General features: G+C 30.7%; 2 protein-coding genes and 2 non-coding genes across 5 annotated transcripts; 1 reads left to right on the top strand and 3 right to left on the bottom strand.

The window, feature by feature from the left end:
* Nucleotides 1-883: 883 nt before the first annotated feature.
* Nucleotides 884-2,539, bottom strand: LOC100816822 (RNA-binding protein 1). Its single transcript, XM_003525910.5, has 2 exons — nucleotides 2,197-2,539; nucleotides 884-2,052 (listed from the first exon to the last, which is right to left on the bottom strand). The coding sequence occupies exons 1-2, from the start codon at nucleotides 2,428-2,430 to the stop codon at nucleotides 1,150-1,152; spliced, it is 1,137 nt and encodes a 378-aa protein (XP_003525958.1). The 5' UTR covers nucleotides 2,431-2,539; the 3' UTR covers nucleotides 884-1,149.
* Nucleotides 2,540-8,141: 5,602 nt separating this feature from the next.
* Nucleotides 8,142-8,230, bottom strand: LOC113002030 (small nucleolar RNA snoR8a). Its single transcript, XR_003267558.1, has one exon. It is a non-coding gene; the product is annotated as a small nucleolar RNA snoR8a (small nucleolar RNA).
* Nucleotides 8,231-15,576: 7,346 nt separating this feature from the next.
* Nucleotides 15,577-15,742, top strand: MIR4358 (microRNA MIR4358). Its single transcript, NR_048678.1, has one exon. It is a non-coding gene; the product is annotated as a microRNA MIR4358 (primary transcript).
* Nucleotides 15,743-18,821: 3,079 nt separating this feature from the next.
* Nucleotides 18,822-21,136, bottom strand: LOC100814716 (uncharacterized). Of its 2 annotated transcripts, none has more exons than XM_006581218.4 (3): nucleotides 20,207-21,136; nucleotides 19,603-19,676; nucleotides 18,822-19,516 (listed from the first exon to the last, which is right to left on the bottom strand). In XM_006581218.4, the coding sequence occupies exons 1-3, from the start codon at nucleotides 20,704-20,706 to the stop codon at nucleotides 18,942-18,944; spliced, it is 1,149 nt and encodes a 382-aa protein (XP_006581281.1). In that variant the 5' UTR covers nucleotides 20,707-21,136; the 3' UTR covers nucleotides 18,822-18,941. The 2 variants fall into 2 exon arrangements, with proteins under 2 accessions (XP_006581281.1, XP_014632746.1); XM_014777260.3 differs by having other exon boundaries at nucleotides 19,630-19,676.
* Nucleotides 21,137-26,850: the final 5,714 nt, after the last annotated feature.

Genomic DNA, 26,850 nt, shown 5'->3' with positions numbered 1-26,850 from the left:
CTGGTGATCAGTTCTTGTTGAACAGTTCGTCCCCCCCATTTTGCTGCTAGGGAGAGAATAATTTTTTTTTATAATAAATTTGAAGATCTTCAAGGATTATTTAAAAGATCCCATTCTCCATTTTGGAGATCTTGACTCCTCCTTTGGTGAAAGATCCTTGCTCAAGATCCATGTTTAAAGATGTTCTTACAAACACAACTGTCACATCATTTGTCGGCTTATAGGCCGAAATTATCTCCCAACCTCACCCGTGAGAGACTCCTCTACCCCCGATTTCAAATTACCAATAGAATGTAACGGCTTCTAACAATTATAGATAGATTCTGATACGAGAAATCTATTATTATAGTTCCCAAGAGAAAATTGAATATGATACCAGATATACTACTACTGGGAAATGGTAACAAGTTAACATAGTACATCATGTTTATTATTAGTACTATCAATTATCCAGCAAATGGAGATTTTATTAAATATTAAAGAAATAAATTTTATCCCGAGGTGTCCATTTCTTTTTCTTTCCTCCATTGTGGCCTTGACAGGAAATTAACAACTAAAAAACAATTCCAATAGGATGGTCATCAGCATTCCATGTAATCATTTGCAATAACACAAAATGGCAGATCAAAGTTGATTTATAATTTTATCTATCAACGTCAACATCAAATGATTTATAACTAACATAACCCAAACAAACACCATGAGCCACATCAGCTAACAGCATTCTAAGGGAAACAACTAATCACCTAAAAGCCAAACAAAGAACCAAAAATACTCATTTCAATCAACAAAGGTGCAAAGGACTCATGAAGCACTGGTATGTGATAGTGGATGCGGGAGAAAAATACAGCAAAAAAATCAAATGGCACACACTGAACAAATATTAAAAGAACAATAGAGAAGGATTTGCATGGGAATTATTTTACAGATGCATGAAACCTCTAATAAAAATCCATAACTAAACATGAAGAGTTGCTAAACTACATGTTTATGACACATAAAAAGGTATCTTCACAAATTAAAACAAATAAAATGAGTGACTAGCCCTTACAACATCTAGCAAAAGAATATGCCAACCTTTCACAGCCCTTGAAGCAGTCAGTAAGTATTTACCTACATGAATTAAGGTTGAAGGACCCTTTTAGTCTGTCAACTAGAAATTCCACCATTGCTTCCTTTAAGACTTGACGAGTCGATAACATCCTGCTGTACACCATGAAGTGATGTCACATTGCCAGGAACAAATCCATTGGCATTAAAAGCTTGATCAAATTTCAAATTTGTTGCAGGTCCAAGAATGCCACTGTACCCCCAAGATCCAGCACCACTACCTACTACTCCAATCCTACCCCCCACATACACAACATCCGGAACAGCACTAGTGTAAGGCACCTGACATGCCTGAGGACCAGTCATCATTGGCCCATACCAGAAGTTCCTAGGAGCATCACACAAAACCGCATAACCATTCCCCCCATACCCACCCACAGGGTACCAGCAACCATACGCATTAGACCCATATGCATATACTCCATCACCACTATACCACGGCGAAGGTGAGAAACCCGGGAACATATTCCTAGGACTATAAGGAGGCAAACTCTTAGGAACTCCTCTTTCACTCTTATTTCTGAATTTACTAAACCCATCATAGCCATGGTTCCCTTCTTTCGGAACAGCCCTCTTCACCTCCACCTGTCTACCATTCAAGTCATGAAAACTCTTCACCATAACGTTTTGAACGGAATCCTCGGACTCAAAAGTGATAAACCCAAATCCCCTGGGCCGGTGAGTTACACTGTCCTGCATCACCACGACATCGGTAATCCGACCAAACCTCTCAAAGTAGTTCTTAAACTCCTCCTCAGATATACCAGCAGGTAAACCCCCAACAAAAATCTTTTTAGTCCTAACGTTGTAGTCACTGCTACAGTCATTACTATAATTATTATTATTATTATTATTATTATTATAATAACCACCCACTCTACTCTGTAATTGGTTTTGGTGTTGATGTTGTTCACTCCTGGGAATCGCTTTTTTCACTTCTACCTATAATACACAACAAACAAGCAAACAGAAAGAACTAACCATAAATCAAACATATAAATTATTAACGCATACCAAGAAAACATAATTTGCTTGAAATTCGTAAACGTGCGAGGCTCGAAAGAAAAGGGGAAAAAAGTAACTAACCGTTCTTCCGAGGATGACGTGGGTGTCTTGGAGGGCTTTATCAGCTGCGGAGAGGTCGGAGAAAGTGACAAAGCCAAAACCTCTAGGGCTTCGGGTGGTGCGGTCTACGGATATTGTGGAGTCGGAAACGACGCCGTACTTGGCGAAGTGGAGTTTGAGAACGTCTTCGGTGGTGTCGCGAGAAATGCCTCCTACGAACAGCTTCGCTCTATCGGAATCCATCTTGAAATTCATTGTTACCGTACACAATCCCTAAATCCCCAATTCAATCACCAAAACAAAAACCCCTCCTCTTCTTGTTTCCTTTCCTCCTTCCCAACACTAGTACACTAAACTAAACCCCTCTTCTGTCGTTGTCCATTAATAAATGGATTTTCTTTATGGGCCCAAATAAGCCCGTTTTCCTTTTTAACCTATGCATCGTCAACTTACTGCGCCAAACTTCACCCGAGGGAACAATAACCAACTAAAAATTGCAATATTTAACTGAAAAAATTATGTAATTATAAAAGGTGAGCAAACAGATTTTTTTTTTGTATTTTAATGTAAAAATGATTATCATTTTAGTTTGTGACTTTTTGGAATACATATAATAACTATTTATTTTACATAATTAAAATTTATAATAAATTAATAATTTGAATATACAAATTATATTATAATTACTTTATAATAAATAAACAAATTTAAATATGTTTATATTTAAAATAAAAAATTAAGAGATCTAGTTGAATTGATTAAATAAAGTGTCTAAATTATTATAAATCTTCTAATTTTAGCTTCAATTTCTATAGAAAAAAAACTTTAAAATATAAAGTAAACGTCAATATAACATTAATTTAAAATAAAGTGCATCATGATTTTAACGTAATGAATAATTTTAAAATCAAGAACAATATCTTTTAGAATATCTATAGTGCATAATTTACTTAAATGAATTCTTAATTTTAATTTTGCATATCTTTTAATATCACATAAATTTAAACACTTCCGCAGAGAAGATTATTCCAATATTAAAAGTGGTTAAAGTGAATGTTTAAGCTAATAGTGCTCTCAACAATGAATGCGACAATAGTCCCTCATTAAGGCTTTCTCCTACTGGAATTTTGTTCGTTTGGATCTTTACCAATAGGAGTGTTGAGAGTAGTCCAAGCAATGACGGATGTTGCTCCAAAACTTTTGGGGGGCCAAATGATTGAATAAATATATTTAAGATTATTTATAACTTTATTTATAATGAAATTATATGCTTATAAAAGTGAAGAAAAAAATTTGGGGGGCCATGGCCTCCCCGCTCCCAAAAAGCTCCGCCACTAAGTCCAAGGACAAAGAATAAAACCCAAGAAGGAGCAAGTTTGTGCAATTACCTCGGTTCAATTCTATAGATCTGTTCCTCATTGCTTAAGTTGTAACAACTCTACAAAAGCACTTTGATGAAGCCATAGAGTTGAAGGGGAACAAGTTTTTTCCGTGTTGATTTTATTTATTATCCTTAGTTCAATTTATATGTTTTATGAAATAAAGGAGTCCAAAGTTCCAACACAAACACAATCTAATTAAATGATATATGAGTAACATATAACAAAATGTAAAAATAATGATATATTCATCTTTTTAAATCAATCTTTTATATATTTTTTTAAGTATATTAGTTATGTAAAAGTATCAATTTAAGGATTTAAGTCAACAAAAATTAATTTTTGAATCAAACACCTAACATGTAAAAAAAGTATCCAGATGTATCAATATTAAAAACTTGTCCAATACAGTGACACTTTGAACAAAAAGAGGTGTTTGTGCTTCATACCCACCCCACCACAAGAAGCTTTTTCCATCCATTGTACTTACTGTAGCATCGGCATTAATCTTGATACAATTAGGATGCGGTGGTTTCCACGAGATACCACTATGAACAATCCTTCGTGGAAAGGGATGCTCAAAAAAATTAGTTTAAAAAAAAACTATAACTAGTTATATAAAAGTAGGTACAAGATTAAGCGGAGTCTAGCGTGCGTAACCTCCTCAAGTCCTGCACGGTACGCAAGTTTTTAATATACAATAAAAAAAAATAATCGAGGGTATAGCGTGGTCATAAAGCAGGTAATTCATACATTTGCATCTCCACCTACTTAAATAAAAGTCGAACCAGCCACACGATACATATCCAATGATTCTTCTTATATGAAACCATCGTTTTGATTTCATAATCCAGCCAAAAAAAAAAGTTGGAAATTCTCGCTATTATATATTTGGACAAGCGTGTTTATTGATCCTCCTTGTTGTTTTGGCTTGAAAGAGAATAATAGAAAAAAAAAAGTTTTGTTTTCAATTTTTTTGGTGAAGGAAAAGTGGATTCTACTAATGAATTAAAAGTGCATGAACATTGAGATGATAAGCTTTGTTATGAAAACCTTTTCATTCTCAAAGAAAGTTTTTATTTAACTAATATGATTTAAAGCTATGGTTTTGTGAACAAATACCTCCAAAATTGAATATCAACCAATGCGGCAAGATATTTCTTCTTGCCATGAATGATAGGGACATGTGCAAGATTCTTGCTAAAAAAAACCCTCAACTACTTACAAGTTTTGTTGAACAACAAATCTGCTGAGCAGAGCACTATCATCACCGACTACAACCCAAATTACTATGATGAGAGAGAAAATACAAAACTCATACACACATGTAATTTTTCAATGCTATGTTTACATGTGGATCATTGCTTGAAATAAAAATGATATTTTATATTTTTTGAACATGTTATACCTTTAGTATCTTTATCATTAATATATGATTATTTCTTCCAAGAGTGTTAAAAAGTAACACACCATAGACTTAAGGAGACCTAAAGAGGTCACACACGTTAGACATCATCATAAAACTATAAACAATTTTATAGTTATTGGTATTTCAAATAACTTATTTTTATTTAAAAAATAATTATAGTTATAAAACTATAACTAATTTTATAGAAATGAATATTTCAAATAACTTTTTTTTATTCATTCATAATTAATTATGTAATTGATTTTAGATATAACTTGTTTTATCGTTGTCTAATTAGTTATATAACTAGTTATATACCCATATTTTAAAAATTAGTTATGGTTATACTTATGATATTTACTCTAGTTATTTATTAAGTAGATTATAGTTATGTAAATACTCAAATTATGAGCACTCCTACTCTTCGAATACCTCCCATCCTACCAATCATCAACAAGCTTTGTACCATACCCTGAAACGTTTGTCTCACTTTATAAACTATAGAATTCTCACTTCTCCATCTATTATTAAAAACTAGCTCATTTCTTCTAAACCATCTGGCATCGATGGTAATAGCAAAAAGAGTCAGGCCGATCCAAAGGCAACTGTCTTTGAGGATTAATATTTGCTTGAATCCAATACACAGTAGTACACTACATCACTGTTAAAGTGAGGGATAGTCCTACCATTCAGAAGTTCCATCCAGATACTCCTTACTCTACCACAGTCCCACAGCAAATGAAGAACAGATTCTGGTTCCATTTTACAAACCGGGCATGTAGCATTATTCATCAGGTGTTGTCTACGGTCTACACTAAGGGCCTCATTAGTCAATAACATTCGACGAGCAACCTTCCACACATGAACTTTAATACGCTCTATCGCTCGGGAGTCTCCAAATCAGCTTAAACACCGATCGGTTTAGCCTATTATCAGCAGACAATAAAGATAAATAAGTACCTTTAGATTGAAATCCCCCACCATGAGATTTTTTTCCAAAACAGAACATCATTCCCACCATCCATCCTTGGAACTAGCATCGCCTTGATACGTTGGATTACTGCCACTGGTAAAACATCCCTTAAAGGATCACAATCCCAGGTATAGTTTTCAGACACCGATATTCAGTTTCCCCACTGTAGGGACCCATTCATCACTCCAGAAGTTTGTCAACATCCCATTATTAACTCGCTAAGCAATGTGCTCTATCATGAAATACTAGTAGATGATAATGACTTACGGGAGATATTATCATGTGGAAAAGACTTATACTTTAAGAAGAGATCGTTGAAATAAAGTGTAAGAAGAAGTCTCACATTAAACAAAAGTGAAAAAGTTAAGTATCATATAAATAAAAAAAAAACCTATAAACTTAAACCTCAAGTTTTTGGGTTGAAGTGTGATATTAAATTTTGATGTGAACATTATTTCCAACTTTCAAGCAACACATTTGAAATTCCTGTTTTTGTTCTTTTCTAGTACCGATTCTCGATCTCTTTTTAGAATGCATTGGCAATTGTGATTATACGGAGAATCGATGATTATATAATCATTCATTGCACAATTTTTATAAACACCAATCGAAATTATTCTGATTCAAGTGGCCCAAGTAGTGCTAATAACTAAGGATCATAAGCCAAGCAGAAATTAGATGTTGGATTCATTTTTATCAAATTTGTAAATTTATCAGTTGATTACTCCGTGATTTGTAAAATTTATCAGTTGTGTGCTTAGTGATTTCTTTTCTGGTTCGCTTGATTACTCGGTTCTGTTTTTGACGAAGGGAGGATAGATTTGGGAAGCTCCATAAGGCAATGTCAGGAACGAACAAGGTGCTGTGCTGCTTGCTGCGATGATAAGTCAATGCAAGGGATATCTAAACGAGTTATTTTGATAAGGCTATATGGTTGATGGAAACAAGGGTTTTGGAAACAGTGGTAGGCATATTTAGCATAAATAAAGCTTGTATAAGTATAATCAAGAATCTAGGACCTCTATCTATAGCATTTGTTTTAACATCTTGATATATAGGCCTTCTTATATTAGAGAGGCTTTTGATTTGTTCTAGCTGCAGTTTGTTTTAACATCTTGATATATAGGTCTTCTTATATTAGGGAGACTTTTGATTTGTTCTAGCTACAGAATATGTCCCAGTTATTGTTGTATCATTTTGAGTTTAATATAATTTATATTTTTACCAAAAAAGAATTTAGGACAGTGTAAGCTTTGGTTAGCCTATTGAAGTTTTAGTAGTAAGAGTCGATAATGATACCATGATAGGATTGGTCTGCAGCATCATTTTGTTTGACTGTCATTTTACAGACCATAATTTGTTCTTTTGTCAATAAAAAAACAGCTTTTTTTAGGAGGTTTTTCTTTTTCTTTTGAACTCCCTATTTTTTTTTTATCAAATTTTGGTTTAAACAATTTATGTTGTAAAAATATTTTTCATGAGATAATAGTATTTTTTTAATATAGTAAAAGATGTTCTGCAATATTTTGGGGTTCTCTTAATTCTTTATGGTGTATTAGCTATAAATGGTGTATTCGGTGTAATAGATTGCTCTGTTCCGTGTAGATGTTCTCCCAAAACAAATGCAGAATATCTGAATTTATGTCTAACTAAAATCGTATGGAGCAAAAGGAATCATATTCAGCCAAAAAATTCAGTCTGCATAATGTGCAAATCCAATAATCAACTAAAGAGTAAAACTGATCAAATGGTATTCCGTGAAGTGAAACATTAAGGTAAGTAAAATATAAAAAAGGGAGTAATCTCATTAGGTTCTGTTTTCAATTTAAGGGTGAACAAAATAATTTGATCACTTCTTAAAAAAAATATGTGATCCTCCAAAACATGACTGAACCTCATTTCAACTCCGCAATAAAAAAAAAAATACATCTGAGGAGTTACAATTGGAGTATGGAGGTGTGCGTAACCCAAACCCCAATGATTTAAGGTTAGGGCTTTAAACACCACTCGATCAATATGAGGAGTTGCCTAAACACAAAGCAGTCATGTCGTAAAAATATGCTCTGCAAATCATAGACCTAACTCCCTTTCCAATTTTCAATTTCACACACACGGGTCAACGAAATTATAGACAAACCAAGCAAAACCATAGAGCATAAATAAAATAAACGGAAAACACAAAATCAGAATGCAAATAAAAAGGGGCAGTGCTCATATTCTATGGGTGTAAACGTGTCTGTCATGCCATGGCGTAGCATTCAGAACGAGGAATTATTTTATAATCATCGCAGACAACCCCTTTCTCTCTTCTGTTTTATAGCAAAAATCGGTAAACAAAAAACAAAACTATAGGAATGAGATATGAAACCTATAATTCATCAACACACAACATTGGTGTACAAAAATTGACAATGAAAATGCTTGTTAGCATTTCACAAGTGAACAAAAAAAGTGAGATGAAATGCGCAACGAAAGATTTACAATTAGGGAATGTAACTACGAACTCAGGCGCCGTTTTCAGCTACGGAGATGGCTCCCTGACGATTTGTAATCAACGAAATGAGGGTCGTATTTAAAGCTGGGATTGACACGCCACGCCGCTCAAAACCCCTTAACCCTAAGTAACCCGCTATCTTTTGGGCCTTGTTGTAATAGTAGCCCAAGACGAAGAAGGTTTTCAGCTACATATATATGGGCTTGGACCGCCGGTGTTATTCATAAGCTTTTTTTTTTTTTTTTTGTATATATATTATTCGTAAGCTTTGTCATAGGGCAAATTTTACTATAATTACTAGGGTATTGCTTTTTGTAAATCTTTTTTTCAGTTATGCACTCTCCTCTCACATTTTTTGGTTTTATTTTCATCAAAAATATCTTATTTTTAAAATTAAATTTCCAACATAATTTTACTAATTGGTAGATATTTAAAAAATTAGTTTCCAAAATATAGTCAATTTATCACAGAAATTATTTATCAAAAATATTAATTATTTTGCACATTTTGAAAACCAAATTCCAAAAGTGTTAAAATATAAATTTTCAAAAACTGATTTCTGTTAGACATTACTACTGACATGTTTCATTTCATCGTGTGAAATATACAAAAATAGTTTTTTTTTGCTTCGTAGGAGGCCGGACAGGCCATACAAAAATAGCATACAGGTATTTCCTGTGTCATGGAGTATTATATCATTTAACATCTCTAAATGATTTAACAAGTTTTTGTCTCCAGATAAAATAAATCATGACGTTTTGACATGGACTATGGAAGGCTCTACAATTAGACGTAATAGAACCAATAACTAGGAATGATTATGGAGATATCAATATTATCACCATATAGTAGTAACATAAAAAGCTTGAAAAATCCATATGATTAATTATCACAGCTGGTGGCCCAAAGTTTCTTTGTTCTGAACGGCTATATTAATCGCATGTTTATCTGGTTGTTAAATTTCAAAATAATAATGAAAATAAAAACTGTCAACTGAAACTAGCTCCAAGCTACAAACTGAGGCGACCAAATCTATAAAAGGAGTTACTATTAACTTTTGCTATTCAAACTATCCATGTGGGTCTTTTATTGCATAATTCCAAAATTATCCAAGCGTGAATCACCACACCTTCCATCACGTCACTGCTAGCGTGAATCACCCAGGTAATCGCCATGCCATTCACTGTCATCACCATCCTAGCGTCGCGCAATCACTACCATACCAACAACATCATTGCGTAGATAAACAAGACCTCCACCTAGTAACCCATACAACAACCCACACCATCCCACTATGATCACACCCGAATCTCGTCATCAACCGCAACAACATCAACCAGACCACGCACGACTCTTATCTTGTCACCCTCCTCACACGCACGACACATATATCCACCCAAGCAACCCCCATAGCCATGGCTGGCTCAAAGGAGTGGAGCTGGTGAGGTTTGGATGTAGGAAAGGAAAGGGAGTGAGAACAATTAGGTGAGGGAGCAAAAGAGGAATTTCACATAATTTGGTAGTGTCAATAACAAAGTTTGTAGTCAACAATGCCAATAGCAGCCCCCATTTATAAATTATGGCAGACTGGCAGAGAGCCCAAAACTAATGGTTTTGCGCACCACCGTTATTATTTGAACAGAATTAGTTTTTTTGGTTCATGAATCATAGTGGTTGAACATTGAAAGTTACGGCATACCATACGTATTATTTATGAAACAATGACGGAAAATACCATTATTAAATTTGACATCATCGTCGTCATATATAACGTTTCTTGACTGAGCAGAGTGCCAATATATATAATACAACTTCGGTTATTCAAAGATGGAAAGTACTTTTGGCGAACATTGCGGGCAATCAATGTAAGAAAAGCATGTATGTCATATAATGCATGTGATGACTATTACAGTATCTGTAAACTTACGTGCTTTAGCATTCCAAATACCATTTTTGTTGTTGTTGACATAATGACATTAACAACATCAACTAAAAAATGTCATTTGCTTTCAGACAATAATTTTTTATCGAGTGTTAAAATTGTCTTTGACAATATACTTTTTGTCTAATAAAAATTAAACTACTTTTTTTTAGATAAAAAAAAATAAACTACTAGTATAGAATTTAAATGTCTACAACACTAAAATATAGTACGATATGCATTATACTAATATGTAATGTATTAATAATACGCATTAATATTTATACTAATTAATAAAATTGTTTGTTGGTATCATATTTATCATATATTGATAATTTAATTTTTGTGTTATATACAAAATTACACTAGAAGAAATTAATCAAATATTAATTAAACTGTTGGTAAATAATATTATTTTTGTAGGGGAAGATTAACTAATTACTTGATACTTTTCAATTATCCCACAAGTAAAAGAGTTTCTCAATGTCATTCTTTTGTTTCTATGCTAGGAAATATGATGTCCGTAAGAATTATGGGGGATATTAAAATATATTTGCGTATATGTTGGCTGAAATTGGGTTAGTTTATTTTTTAAAATAAATTAGTAACTTTTTTATGTATTCGTCTAAATTATTTTTTTAAAATAAAGAATTTTTTTTGCTTTTTTTAAGAAGAAAATTTTACATATATCTTTAAAAAAATAATTTAAAATTATTTTTTTATGCTGCTGTCGTGTTATCATACCCAAGTATCCTATTGTGAGTTTCCACGGTTGCAAAATTTGATCATGATTGGCCAAATATGGCGTGAACCTATAATGTTTCTTGCTTGTTTGTTTGTCTATGAATTAATTAATCCAGAAGCCATCTCCCTCTCCAACAGAATCCGGATTATTTTAGTTAAAAAACAAATCGAGAAACTCGTGACATGCATATACTTTCGTGAGGAGAAGCGAGAGTTGCATATATAACACAAATAGCAATAGCATAGCATCACATACACACCATGGAGCACACTCTTAATAACGATGTTTACTTTCAAGAAAAAGTAAGCATACCCTTCTCTTGGGAACACAAGCCTGGTCTCTCCAAAGTCACTCATAAAAAAAATGACTCAAGGCACAGTAATTTAGTGTTACAACCTCCTCCACCACAATCATCATCTATGAATATTGGACGCAAGAAGCAACTTCAAGTTGAGGACACAAAGGGTCCTAATTTTATTCTATGTGCAGTTCAGCCTTCTTCCTTGAGAATTAGATCGTTTCGGTTGGAGAGTGATCAGAAAGGAGATCCTTTTGTCGAAGCTTACAAGAAATGCACCGAAACCCCCAAAGAGTACCCCTTTATGCATAAAGGGTCTAGTAAGAGTAATAAAAACAGTGGATCTTGGTTTAACATAATGAAGTATATGGATATTTTTTCTTGTAAGTTTTCCAACGATGTTATGAGCATTGTTTAATTGTAATCGCAAAGCTGTTGAAAACACTTAAATAATTTAAACTATATCCTGATGTTGATGATCACTTTGCTTTTTTATATAAATAAATGTGTATTCTTAATTATTTGGGAATTTGTTTAAGTTGAACTGGATCATTGTGATCACTTTATTATTTATGTTCATATCAAATTAATGATGATCAAGACTTACCAGTTACGGGGCATATCTGGCGAAGAATCTCTATTTGGATGCTTAAATGTGTCTCGGGTATATATATCACTCATTTTTACTATTTTCTTATCCAACATTGTACTTCTTTTTGGATTATTAGATGAACCCCGTAAAAAATCTCAAATCTTAACACTTTATCAATAACAAATTATAAATATTTTGTTTATGAAATAAATAAATTATAAAATTTTAAATAAAATATTTGCATCGGAGTAATTTATTTTTTAATTTTAAAACTTCTAGCAAATGGATTAGCTCCGCTCACCAAAGGTTCGCCTGCGTGAGACTAATAACTTTCCAAACTGAATTAAGGTAAAAATGATTCAAAACTTACCAAATGGGAGTAGATTTTGAAAAAAAAAATCCATTTAAAAATAAGTCATAAATAAACACAATATTGTACACAGAAGTTGTAAATTGTTATTTAATTTTCCTCTATCACAACATTTGCAAATAATATATGGAAATTCAAAGCTTATAAGTATTTTTTCTAATTTATAGCAAGAGGATAAAGCTACTAGATTATTAAAACCAAGAAAGCCAGGAAGAAAAGAATATAGTTTAAATTAAATAAAGGAAGGATTCTAATGAGAGGGGAAATGTTTTGTTGTCATGGAAGGAGTGCATTATTAGGTGGGGGAAGGAGAAGGTTATTTAAGTTGTCTGGATTTAAACAAGAAGAAGGTGAGTGTACTTAGAAACAAGTGAATGAATACAGAAAATGCCTTTTTAAAAAATACCCTTTTAATGAAAAAAAAGCCGGGCCCGTCAGTACTTGGCCCACATTAAAACTCAGATGATACTTGATTGATGGAAACAACTCAATGGCCACCGGAACAATATGAACAATTGAACATGTCAGTTCATATAGGAAATCTGCTCATTCCAAATTCAAGTTAGAACAATACATACAAATAAAAATATTAGCAATATATAAATACAGCCATTAATTGTCATTAGGTTGCCTTTAAGAAGTATCAATAAATAAAATTATTTTTGTTTGACCGTAAAAAATAGAAAATAATCGTCAGCTTTGTGTTAGCATTTTTCGAATAGGACTTAAAAAAAATCTTATTTGAAGCAAGAACCCAAATATATGAGAAATTATTAAGTCTAAATATATGAGAAAAAGTGGTTCAGGATCATTATATCATTTATGATCATAATCAATTTAAAATATAAAATTATTTATATATGATTAAGATTATAAATAACCTGATGATTTTAAATCATTTAGTTATTTCTTTAAATATATCTACAACCGTGTAATTTACTATTGAAATTGACTCATAAAGGATAACGAAACAACCACATGACATATGTCTAGAATAGTATTCATAAAGACTCTTAAATAACTCATAAAAGTCATAGTTTGAGGAATAAACAAATGGGTACAAGAATGATTTTGATCACTATGCATGATATCCTAATCAATATCAATAGAAAAAACTAATGGTCGTATAAGAATTTTAAAATTAAAAATGACAAATTCTTAAGGGTAGGTTTGGTTTGGATTTTTATTTTTCATTTTTATTTTCTGAAAATTGTTTTTTCATTTTTAAAAGATTAGAATTCTAAAATATGTTTGGTTTGACTTCTTGTTTTCTGCTTTCAAGAAATAAAAACACTGAGCATTTTTAAAAGGAAATGTATTTTTAGATTTGCTTAAAATTACATTCATTGTACTGCGTTTTCATTTTACCCAAAATGAGATTTCTGATTTCAATTGAAAACACTAAAAACAAGATTTTATTATTTTCAGTTTTTGGTTCGTTTGAGAAAATATTTTCACTGAAAATATCTTTAAAAATCCAACCAAACATATTTTCATCACTATTTTCTATTTTCAGTAAAAATGAAAACAGAAAATGAACAAACCAAACACCTCCTAATTGATTCAAACTTTCTTTTTCTTGGTGTTCGAGGAAAATAGTCCAAATTTATTAAACATTCATCGTGGTCGTAAAAAGCATATTATTTTCTGAATATTTTGCAGTGTAATTTTGGGGTTGATACCTGATATATTGACTGAGAATAAGCGAAGTGTGATCTATTTCTCAACATAAAAAACGTTATCAACTTTTTCGGATATATCCTTTTAATTATGTGCTATTTTATTAAAAAAAATCAAAGCTATTTACTGTTGCACACAGTATACTAGTATTCCAAAAGTAAACAAATTTTGGATGCAGAATTTTGTTTTGAATAGTTTTTTCATGTTATGGAAAAGTCTTCTTCCAAAAGCATAAAAAATAGTTGGAAAAATGTGTAATTTTGAAGGAAAAAAAATTAGTGCTTTAGTTAAGAAAATCTCATTAAAACACTATTTTTTATATAAAAAATTATTTTAGTTTCCTCCATATATGAGCCAACTTAACCATCTAGTATTTGTTTTATAGCTTTCTAGACACTTAATAGTTATCTTCTTTGACTAACCCATACCGTGTGAACTTGGTCTTCTTTCTCTAACTCTTCTGTCTTCTCTCAGTAAATTAATTTTGTTTCAAAGCCAAAAATCTAACTGTCTATGTCACGTTTAATTTGCTTGTGTCCCTTGACACGATCGATGTTTGTTAAGAGTTATTTTATATAATGGAATAAATATAAAAAGCCTTACACAATCAAAGTTCAATTAATCAGTCACCACCTTGATCATATATATATTGATGTAAAGGCATTTCCTTTTCGGCAATATGGGTCAACCAAGAACTCATTCACAGGGAAATATACCCTTCTCATGGGAAAGAAAACCTGGTGTGCCCAAGGTAACTACTGCTGAAAGTTTCCGAAGAGAGCACAAGTTTGTGCACAAGCTACAACCCCCTCCGTACACAAGTAATTTCCAAAGAAATTCTGTTGATGTTTTCCAAATTCCACTTCCTCCTTGTGCTTTTCAGCCTCCTAATTATGAAACTTTTTCGAAGATGCAAGACGGTGATCCATTCTTTGCAGCTTATAAAAAATGCACCAAGAGTACGAAAAGTGTTGACAGGAACAGCAAGTTACAAATTAACACTAGCATGGAGACGACTCAAACGAGGTTAAGGAATAGCATTAGCATGTCATTCATCTCTTGTAAGCGATCCTGCGCCGTTCGTGACAACAATTTGGTCAGAGTCTCTCGCTTGCCGCAAAACGTAGATGAAGGTTAATTGTGTACAACTTTTTTAATTTTAATTCATATTGTGTCGGGGACATACATTCTCGTTACATAATCTGATTATTGTATTTTCTTTTTTTGCTTTACAGAATCCGATTATTGTATTATCATTTAACCAAGGGTCTAGCTTTGTTCATTTAGCATAGTGTAAGAGTGTTGTGCTTCTTCTCCTCCTACTTTATTCAATTCTTACAAATAAAAAATATGTAATCAATAAATAAACAAACAAAAAGTTACTGTATTATCGGTGTGTAAATTATGTAAGCAAGGATATTTGGGTGGGCTAATTGCCCTAATGGGTCCTTTTGCAAACTATTTTCATGGGGAGTTTATTTTTTACGTGTGTGGAACTGCATGAATATCGCCATTGCAACTGGTGAAATGACCCTCACTGATTTTGTCACTTATGCTAATGATATAGCCATGCCCTGGATTTCGCCAATTTGACTGGCGATTTAGGTTGCGTCAGAAAGTAATTACATTGCTAGTCAAATTGGCGAAATCGCCAGTCAAACTAGCAAAATTCAGTGCATGACTATATCGCCAGCATGAGTGGCGAAACCATTGGCTTTCTCGCCAGTGATAGTGACGAAAAGCCACGTGTTGCTTTGAGGGTCATTTTACCAGTTGCAATGGTGATATCCATGCAGTTTCACGTAAATAAAACAAACCCTCTATGGAAATAGGTTGAAAACAGACCTATTCTCAAAAATAGTTTGCAAAAGGATCGCATTAGAACAATTTGCATACCCGGGTGCTTAACGGTGTGTTAATTATACTAGTAACTGCGCATGAATCTTTTTAGTTGCAATTTATATAGATTTTATTCATCTCTTTTTGAACTTATATTTTTATATCCGTCAAATACCCTGTTACAATAATTATATAAGTTGATGTATTTTATCATGTTTATAACTCATTTAAATTTTAAAGTATCCATTTTCTCTTCTAATTAAGAGATTTATATTTTATATTAATTTTATACATTATGGTTTTTTTTTTTATCCATCTACATTATGGTTTTATAATTTGTTTACATAATGATGAGTGAAGGTAGCTTGTTATTTGTTTACATTGCATGAGAACAGTGGAATGTAATATAGGTCTTTTTTATATTTCTAAATGGTTGAATCACTTAACGGTTTAACGCTAATTTTATAGCTTGTTTATTTTTTAACCTTGGTCAATTAGTTCCTGCACCTCTCAAATTGCTTTCTGCGCCTAATCCAGAATGCAAAATTATATTCCAGAAAGGCTTTCCTGGAATGTAAAAATTTACATAAAAAATTGAATTCTAGAAAATCCTTTCCGAAATGTAATCTTACACTGCAGAATAGGTGTTCCGAATTTTAAAAGGGGTAGGAAGCAAAATTAAAGGTGCAAGAAGTAACTACATTAGCCTTGTCCTTGATTGTGGGTTTGATCTCTGTGCCCAGTGTTTCCATTTTTGTGTGCGCCGTTAAGTGATTCGGTTGTGATTGAAATGGCACTAAACTTGGAAGATAACAGTGCGAGACTGCGAGCCATTGAGAGTAAAAAAATAAAAAATAATTCTGGAAATTTAAAAAAGGAAATATGATTTCACTATTGTTCGTTTTATAATATATTAATATACAATTATGATTTTTTTTAAAAATACATTCTTTCATTTTAAAAGAATAAAATTTATTTCCTATGTGTGTTAGAGGGGTTTTTAATTTTCAGCAAAAAAGAAGACGGGTTTTTAATGGTCATTGTTGACTTTTCTTCAATCTATCAATAAGCTACAATGGAATTCTATTTCTTCTATCTTTGTTGTTGGCAAAATAAATGAAAAATAAGTTATGAGTCTTATCCATAACTCCTATTGAGATTGAGAAACTAAAAACTGTGATTTCAAAGCAAAAACTAAATATATCGTGACTTTATATGATACAATACAAATTTCAATAAATCGTCATTTGAAACCATGGTTTTCTAATAAAAAAACAATACTACCAAGATTTTGAAATTTGAATCACTTTACAAAAATCAAAGGTTAATTTTGGTTTTAAAGTCATTGTTTCATAAAAAAAAAATATTATATAATTAGAGGTTCTAAGCCTATACTTCGTACAAATAAAAAATAGCAGGTTGTAGTTTAAAGTAATGACTTTCTAGAAAATGCACTACTTGAAATATTTATTTAAAATTGCAAACTGAAATTAAATTTGAAAGCAGATTATACTAGGTAATAAAACAAAATCCTTCATCTACTACTCTTAAATGTATGCGGTTAGTTAAACATAGTCAGTAGTGCATCTCAATCATGTAGCTATAAAAGTACTACATATGCTCCTATGCTTGCCTCCTTTTTTAAGTGCGGTGTTGAGCCCACATTGAGGCAAAATCGCATCTTTTAATGGAAAAGGAGAATGGCTCAATGGCAGCGGCCATAGTGGGTGGAGAAATAATTATCTTTTGTCCTCACAGAAATTTCAATAGTGATGCTGATGAGCTGTTAGAGCCACACTTTTAGTTTTCACTAACCATGCATATTTTATAAACAGATTATATCCTCTCACGGTAGTTATAAAACCTAAAAAAATAAAATAAATGTTAAATACATAATTTAGTACTTACGTGTTGCGGGTTCTCAATTTAATTTTTACATTAAGTTTATTAAATTGTTTTTATATATACAAGTGTTGCCAATTTAGTTATTTACATTATGTTATTAATAACCCTTAACAACATTTACTTTCCAAACTTTGACTTATCCAATCACTTTTGATTCCTATAAAATTTGTTTTGTTGAAAGAGACAAAACCTATTATTATATTTCTATTTCGAAAGTAATTAGACTTTTACGATCAGTTGAGGAATATTCTTGGTGAAAAAAAAAAATAATTAACATTTTTTTAAAAAAATAAAATACTTATTTGGGGATAATATTTTATATTTACATGTAGTTATGTCGTGTCATTTTAATGAAATTGTGTGTTTATTCCTTTTTAAAGAAATATATGTTTATAGTACTGGAATATTATTAACTATTTTATCTTTGGTCAAAAAATATCAGGATCGATCCTAATAATTAACTCCTTTACTTTTTCTTAATTTAATCCCTATGAATTGGTTTTTATATGTGCAATATATTCTTGTTTTCGTAAAAAAAATTATCTATAAAAAGTAAAAAGCGAAGAGAAGGGAAAAACTTTTTATGATAAAAAATTAAGCACATTCTTAATTTTGGTCAATTTTTTTTTTCTTTTTACATTACCATTACATTTTTTTACATGAATTCCACATGTATGGTTGATTCTTACTTTTCCTACCCGATTTCGTAAGCATTTTCACACTAAATAGCATGACTGAAGTATTTTTCTCAAAAAAAAAGGCATGACTGAAGTATTAATGTTAAAATGACTGTACATACGAATATAATCCAATTGAATGCTAGTATTGTTTTAAAATACAATTACAGAAGCAGACGTTTAAGAACTCTAACTAAATAATACGTACCATTGTGATCCTAGAAGTGATCACATTGATGTAGTGAAAATGCTAGCTTAAATTTCGTTCCAGGCATAAAGAATGACATCGCCATTGCAGCTAACAAAAAATGAAAAAATAAATCATCAAAATTCATATTCCAATGGGAGGGTTGGGTGGGGGCACGTTTGATTTTTTATTTTTTTTAATTTATAAAAAATAAAGACAAGGAAACGCATCATATAAGAAGGATCAGAATTATCTGAAATGGGGCAGGAGTCATTACAATGGAGATAAATCAAACTTGTTATAAGGTTGGTGACAAGACTTGAATCATCTCTTCTACAATTTCGTAGGTCAAACGTTCCAAAACCGCTTCGGCAACCTCAACGCAAATATGTCTCACTTGCGGTTTCAACTCACTCCATTCATCCATCGAATTCAAGTATTCCAAACTCAGTAACTTGGTTATTAGATTTGTCTCATTTCCACCCAATTCCCTTGTCCTCTCCCATATTATCTTCCCCAGCTCTTCAGGTCCCCTAGTTAATTGTTTCAAACATTGTTTTTGTCTACAATCTTTTCTCGAAAGATTTTTAGGAGTACTAATTTCTCTCACACAATAAAACAAAAGCTGTTTTGCCTTATGCAACAACGTTCTAGACTTCAACACGTGGCAAACATCTGGATTTGCCCCAAGGAACTCTCGCAACTCCTTGCTACACCTTTCTCTCTTGACTGATTGAATAAGCGAACTCCATAGAGCCACCGATAGCAGCGAATCCTCCGTGATTTTCTTCGGTACAAAGACACAGCAACTGCTCATTCTTCTTTCTTCCATTCCCGAAACATCCTGATTTAATGTCGCGTGCGCCACAGAAACTGGTACATTATTACTACATCATTAAAAAAGACGATAATAATAAAGTAAGTTAAAACACACGTTTATAATAACCAACGAAGCTTACTATTTCGAGACTCTGGAACAGGGCTACCTTCTAAGCATCTCTGGTGGTGCTCTTCATTGTTGGTAGCCTGCTGGCTTTGTTCGTGAGACAAGAGTAAGAAAACTAATCAATACACGTTTTTTTTAGATATACTGATAAAATAATAATAAAATATGATAATGAACACTAAAATATACACAACACATACGCTTGCTGTCTCATAGACAAACAGAGAGCATTTTCTGTTTACAAACAAACAGTAAATAACTTCACATTGCTTAATTACACAACTGTTAGCAGTTATTTAAAAAAAAAAAAAGGTTATCCTACAATTTCTAGTACAGGACTGTCATCGTCAGTTTCTAATATATTATTTCTACACATGAAACTAGCTTGGATCTTAGTTCCCATCATATATATAATTAATTTTGGACAAAAGCTTAAAGATAGTGTTTTTAATGTTGTGTATTTAAATTTGAAGTTTCATTTCCATGATCTGTACAATAAAGGTTAACAAATTAAGTTTAATAGAGTAAAATTCTAAATCTGAGTGAATAAATAATAGTACTAAAAGCACTTGTGGTCAGATTTGAGACTGAGGGTACATCAGAATCTGAGTCCATACCTCTGCAGTACTTCTATATTGGAAGCTTGGAAAGTGTTTGGAGAAAACAAAGCTTTGTCTTTATGCGGCGACAACGAGGTTCCATCTTCATCAATATCTGAGCACGAAAGGTACACGGTTGAGTTGATAGATGTTGAGAATGAGAACCGATCTGTGTCCTCAATTGTTTGATGACTTTGATCAGTGCTCTCAGCTTCACGAGGGACACTGACGTTAACATTAACATTAACATGTTCGTCTATAATGTCGGAGTCCCTAATTAAAATACAACTTTGGTTGTGGAAAACAAGCTTCTTGTGTAGAGTTGTTAGAACTTTGGAGAATTGGAAGAGAGGCTCTCTCTTTTTGCTTATTGACCATCTCTCTTTGCTCTTGCCAGATTCTCCAATATTTGTTGAGTACCCTTTTTCTAAAAGGTAAAGCTCTAGGATGAAAGGCTCTTGTTGCTCCTTTAGAAATTCTCCTAGTCTTTTCCTTGGTTTGGCTTTTGCTGAAGCCATAGAAAGGGACTTAAAACTCCGTTTGAAGGGGTGAGAATTGGAATAGTGGAATTGGGTAGGAATATAAAGATGTGGAAAATTAAATGGGGGCGTGATAAGAGGCAGAGCAATAAATTTGAATAGACAGCATATCTGACAGAGTTTGGGACACTATGGTGGCAGAGAAATAAGGATGCTACACTATAACAAGTTTGGAAGTTACGTGATCCGAATCTCTATGGATGTATTTACCTACCTCCTCTTCTGTCTGATGCTTCCAAGTCCCAACTTCAAAAAAAATTTATGAACCTGCAAATTCCCTACCCGTGCTTGACATTTTGAACTACAGTAATATGAATTCGAATCAATTTAAATACCAGTAGATGTCTAGATGTGATATTGTCATAAATAGCCTCCACTCCCTTCTGTCATCCTTTCGTTCTCTTACATTAATGTTGATGGTTTAAACTTTGAAATTCGAATATCTAATCAAATTAAAAAGGTATCTTTATTAATTACAAACATATCTACCTTCCAGTATGGTAAAAAATTACAGATATTAACATACGAGTTTAACTAATAAAAAAACATGTTTAATATGATTGTTAAGCTGGTTATTAACATAGGAGTAATATACAATTATATATGATAATTTACAGTTAGATTACTATGTGTAAAATAGCTTTACGTGGTTAGTGGATACTGTGTTAGTATTTGTTTTTTAAAAATTAATTTTTTATCCTTAAATTCATTATTTAGATTAAATTTGGTCTTTTAATTTTTTTATTCAATTTAATTTTTAATTTTTTTTTTGAAAATTTACATATTTTATGACGGTTTAAAATTATTTAGTGACAGATTTAAATTAATGTAAAATGTAATTTCTTACCATTTTGACTAAAGATCAAATTGAATCAATTTAAAAATTAGAGAATTAAATTAAATCAAAAAAATTAGAGGATTAAATTAAATCAAAAAATAAATTAGAAGATTAAAAAAATAATTTAACCTATTATTTTTAAAATAATTTTTTTCATTTAATTTCTAGGAAATATGACACTTTAAAAAGCTTCATTCTCATGGTCAAACGTCAAAATTTTGAAAACATAAAAGTAGGGGATGTCGGTTCCACATTGTAATACGGAGAGATAATATGCGATGTTCTACAATGAGTATTAAACTATAATAGAATTAATTTTGATAAAGTTAAGTTTGAAAGAATTAATTTTGATAAAATTGATTTAAATAAAATCAATTTATGTTTATATACAATATTTTAAAGTGAATTCAGAATATTGTATTTTATTTAACATAAAATTGTTTATAAAATACAAATATGAATAGATATACTAGTAATTCACAAGTCGCTTATGTAAATCAATTCTGTCTAATGATTTAAAAAAACATTTTACTTCTAAACTTAATTCTATCAAATAAAAAATTAATTTTGTCTGGGACAATTTTATAACCAACTAGGTATGTATGCTATTGTGTATCATAAATTACTATAAGATGATTGTAGATAGCCTCAATAGCAACCCACCTGAGATACCTGATTTCAACGTCTTATTAGTTAAATCTAGAGTTTTAAAAACTCTAAAGTCAGTTTTGTGAGGAGGCAAATTAATCATGTTGTCCATTCTTTTGCAAAGACATTAAGATTTCACCCTTGTATTCAAGTTTTTAACAATATATATCCCTATTTGTATTGATTATCTGATTATAAATGAAATGCCATCACTTTTGTTTTCTTAAAAAAATCATAAATTACTATAGGCTAATGTAATTCAAAACCAAATTTAAATGATGTGTAATTCGTAACCAATTCTAGATTATATTTGATTTGGATTGACCCACAAATAAAATAATTCAGATATTTTTCGACTTGGACTGGAATATGATTTTCATTTTTGACAGAAGAATATAATTTTATTTTGACACTATAATATTTCAACATATGATAAGTATCATATAAGGGACTTACATTTTATAAGTATGATAATTAAAGAGACGACGCGATCTAACTAAATTTATCATATTTGTGATTCATTATCGTTCATATCTTATAAATGAAATGAAATGTTTAGTGAGCAAAAAAAATAATACATACTATTTCGTTAGTTATTTCTCTGTTAGAATACATAAGCACTTTGCACTACATATGGCATATAAAGTCACTGGAAAGAACAAAACAAACACTGCTGTTCACATTGGAATCTGATATGAAAGAGTAAGGAACGATCACTGTCCAAACAAGAACTTACACGTTATTGACATGTCACTCAATGTTCTTAATGATTGATATGTGAGGATTAGTTTAATTATCGATAGGTATTACTTACCTTTCTAGAACGTCTGTATTGTGAGTGAATAAAATATGAGAAAAGATAAATGGTACGAAACAAAATATTATGACTAAACAATTAAAAGAAGCAATGCAATTATAATTGATAGGCGTCTAGATGGGAACATAAAAAGGTTAGGTGACATGCAATTGAAACGACATATTAGTTTGATTAAACAACTCTCACTTTAAATGTGGATTAAATTTGATTATACACGGCACCATGATTAAAGACAGTGCAATTATGATTTATGATTGATTTCAAATAATAATATTTGCGGGATTTAATTATTCTTTTAGTCTTAAGTTAATTTAACAAAATTAATTGAAAATTAAAAAATTAACATGTAATCGAAAGCTAAAACTGAATAGTTAAGAGTTGAAAATTAATAACTTTTTAAATAACATTTGTTTAGCAAAATTACGTGTGGAAGTAATTTTAAAAAATAAAATAACAAAAATAAATATTTTTATATAATATTTTATATAAATTTCAATTTTATTTTATGGACAAAAATATATTTTTGAAGTATTATAATTTTAGTTTTCAACTAATATAAAATAACTTGTGAAACGTAATCTTATAATAATAATAACTTTTAATTTCATTCCATATATTTGCAATTTTTTTTACTCCTTTCATCCGTGCCATCTAAAATTTCCTAAGGTCATCCTCAATTTTTATGGTGACTTAAAGGGGTGCGATGATTATCACAATCCATTAATCAAGGCAATTAACAAATAAGGTAATTTTTTCTTAAAAAAAACAATTAAGGTAATTTACCATTTGCCCCTATTGAGTTGGGTGAAATACTTTTTTAACTTTGCGTCCATGCATGACTGTAAAAAAAAATGTCCCTCCTTTCTTCTTCCATTTCTCGCATTTTTTGTATTTTCAAAATTTCCTACTCTTTGCTTTGTGACATTTTTCGAGGGGTTTCTCCCTCCTCTTTCTACCACTTTTTCTTATGAACTCACATATTCTACGTACCATGGTTTTTGACGACCATTTGTTCTATTTGTTTGGTTGTTCCTATTAGTTCATTATTTTAGGTATCTCTCTTCTTCGAACTTGTTTTTCAATGGCACACCTTTGTGAGAAAACAAGTCACTAAGAGAAGAGCGACAACTCCTCGGAGGTTTCTGCCATTTTATTATCATTGTGATGGTCACTTAAAAAAATAAGGGGTTTTAGAGAACATCTTATATGCTATGTCATATTTCTAGCAACTGATAGTAATTTCGAAACAAGGAGTTTAAGAGATCAAACTTCAAAAGAAAAAAATATATAGTACAAAAATGCTGTAAGTGTCAAATTTTCTTATAGCTATGATTAAAAATGAAGGTATAATGCCATGGCATCAAATTTACTCAAAAATTGTAACCGAAAAAATTTACTCAAAATCTTGATGAATATGTAGTGTAACAAATAAAAATTATAGGGGTGCTTCCTGCACTAACAATTAATGCCACTAGATGGGAGTTCATTGTCAGTTGTCTTATTCACAGGGTGTCTGTTTACATTACACTCCATTAAATATGATATAAATAACATTAAATATCCCATGTAATGTAATGTCTACGGGTGTTAACTGAATAGAGAAGGGAGAAAAAAGGACAATTAATAACTAGATATAAAATTATAATTACCTGTTGATATCGATCGATGGCGTTGCATATAAAATCTTACAGTAACAAATACAATAACTTTATTGTCTTCCCTTAAAAAAAACTTTATTATCTTTTACGGGTGTTAATAGAAAATTCTAGTTAAAGGTTCCAAAAACAACTTAATCAACAAAATAAAAATAAAATGGAACTTTACAGTAACCAAAATGTCTTTAAGATTCTTTAATCGAACTGACAACAAAATTTATTTTCAATTTGAGAAAATGTCCAATTTTTTTAGAGGAGAAAATGTTAACTTTAGAATCCGATTTTACCGATTGTATAGATTTTAACAAAAGTACTTGTATTTCTAACAAAATGTCAAATTTTTAAGATAAAATATAGCTGATGATTTCGGCTTGCAAGCATTAGTACTTAATGCACAAAATAATTAATGAATATAAATTCGATAATATCATAAATCCAATCTAAAGGAAAAGTTATAAGATAAGCAGGAGCAGATCCAAGATCGAAAATTAGGGGCCAATAATGACAAATTTTCTGATTTTTTTTATTTGTCACTAACAACCGTTAATAATAGAAATTAAAATAATTAAATTACGTAAATAAATATTTAAATTAATTACGTTTTTTATGCCAACAGTAAAAATTAACATACATGAAAATAAATTTAAAAAAACTTCATGAGATAAGAAACAAATAAAATTGCTAATATTACAATATATGAAAAGTAATATGCATTAATAATATAAAATAATTTTTAACAATGTATAATAAATTTGTTAACTTTTATAATAATTAACTTAAAAGTCATATAAATAATGATTTGTGATTGAATGATAATATAAAATAGTTTTATATTATCCATGCTTAATCATTAAACTCTTATAATATACTTATGTTGGTCTATATTGATTACATAATTGAATGTGATATGTTCTATTAATAAAAGAATTTATTAGACCATCTACAATGAGAGTTACTTAATGAGTTGTTTAATAAAAAAATATTATTTTGGTGTATCACATGTGATTTTTAGAAGTTTAAAATTAGAGACTTATTTATATAAATAATTATCACTCATAAATTGTTTAACTATTACCGAGGAATCTAACTTAATTGGTTACGCAGAGAGTATATGAGTGTTGTAGATTTCTGAGTAGTATCTCTCATTCCTATAGACAAAAAAAATTAGAAAAGAAAAATAAAAAATTTATGAATTAAATAACTTGTTAATAAAAATACTTATTGGAAAGAAAATTTTAATTGAGTTACTTAAAGATTAAAATCACATAAATTAAATTGCTTATATCAATATCATGGACATGTTCTACACTTTTACTAATAGAAGAATTAAAAAATTTAAAATACATTAAAATTAAATTAATTTTTAATATTTATCCTATATTTTTTTAAGGAAATTTATTTAACATTCATGGGCCGAACCGCAAAGAAAAGTCAAATGGGTCACGTAACAAAGCCTTTTAAAGTAGAGTGATATTTTATCTAATAAAAAATAACAAAATAAAAAACTATAATTAAAATATGTATGTTAATTATGAAACTTTTAAAAAATGGAGGGGGTCATGGCTCCCCTTGCCTAATGCATAGGTCCATCCCTAAAGATAAGGGCAAGAAAGTAAAACTAAACGAATAAAAAAATTGGTTCATAATATATATCTTTCCATAAAATCTGATTGTCATGAGTGTGGCGTAATTGATATACAAGAAGAATAGTGTACGGTTCAAAAACCAAATAAGATTACAAAAGTTACCTATTTACAGAAAGGATTTTTTTTATTATGTACAACTTTGCACTTTGCACATCATTAATTATCAACTTTTCATTAATTTCAAGCAGTTTATTAATTACGTTTTCTTGAAAGAAAGAAAAAAAAAACATTTGTTCTTCTCCTATTTATTTCACACAGACTCTCTTCCTAGTTTATAATCTCTCTTACTGCAAAATTATATTTAGTTTTTATTTACTGTCTATTTAACTTCTTATTTTTTCCTTAAAAAAAACGTTAAAGGGCTATATTCATATTTATTTCGATCCGACGGATTTTTTTTATTTTATATAAAAACACTGCCTTATTAAATTAAAAAGCGGATTGTTTATATATCCAAGGATACTACTATGTACTTTTGCTAAAAAAGTCATTTCGATCCAGTATAATAATAACAAATGG

Source organism: Glycine max, chromosome 6 (genome assembly GCF_000004515.6).
Source record: "Glycine max cultivar Williams 82 chromosome 6, Glycine_max_v4.0, whole genome shotgun sequence".
Taxonomy (NCBI): Eukaryota; Viridiplantae; Streptophyta; class Magnoliopsida; order Fabales; family Fabaceae; genus Glycine; species Glycine max.
This window is presented reverse-complemented; position numbering and strand designations above follow the sequence as displayed.

Excerpts from the sequence above, each read along its gene's own strand:
- LOC100814716 (XM_006581218.4), bottom strand. The coding sequence starts at position 20,706 with ATGGCTTCAGCAAAAGCCAAACCAAGGAAAAGACTAGGAGAATTTCTA. Across the intron at positions 19,677-20,206 it reads AATATAGAAGTACTGCAGAG|CCAGCAGGCTACCAACAATG; the intron begins GTATGGACTCAG and ends TCACGAACAAAG. Across the intron at positions 19,517-19,602 it reads TGTTCCAGAGTCTCGAAATA|TTTCTGTGGCGCACGCGACA; the intron begins GTAAGCTTCGTT and ends ATAATGTACCAG.
- LOC100816822 (XM_003525910.5), bottom strand. The coding sequence starts at position 2,430 with ATGAATTTCAAGATGGATTCCGATAGAGCGAAGCTGTTCGTAGGAGGC. Across the intron at positions 2,053-2,196 it reads ACGTCATCCTCGGAAGAACG|GTAGAAGTGAAAAAAGCGAT; the intron begins GTTAGTTACTTT and ends TGTGTATTATAG.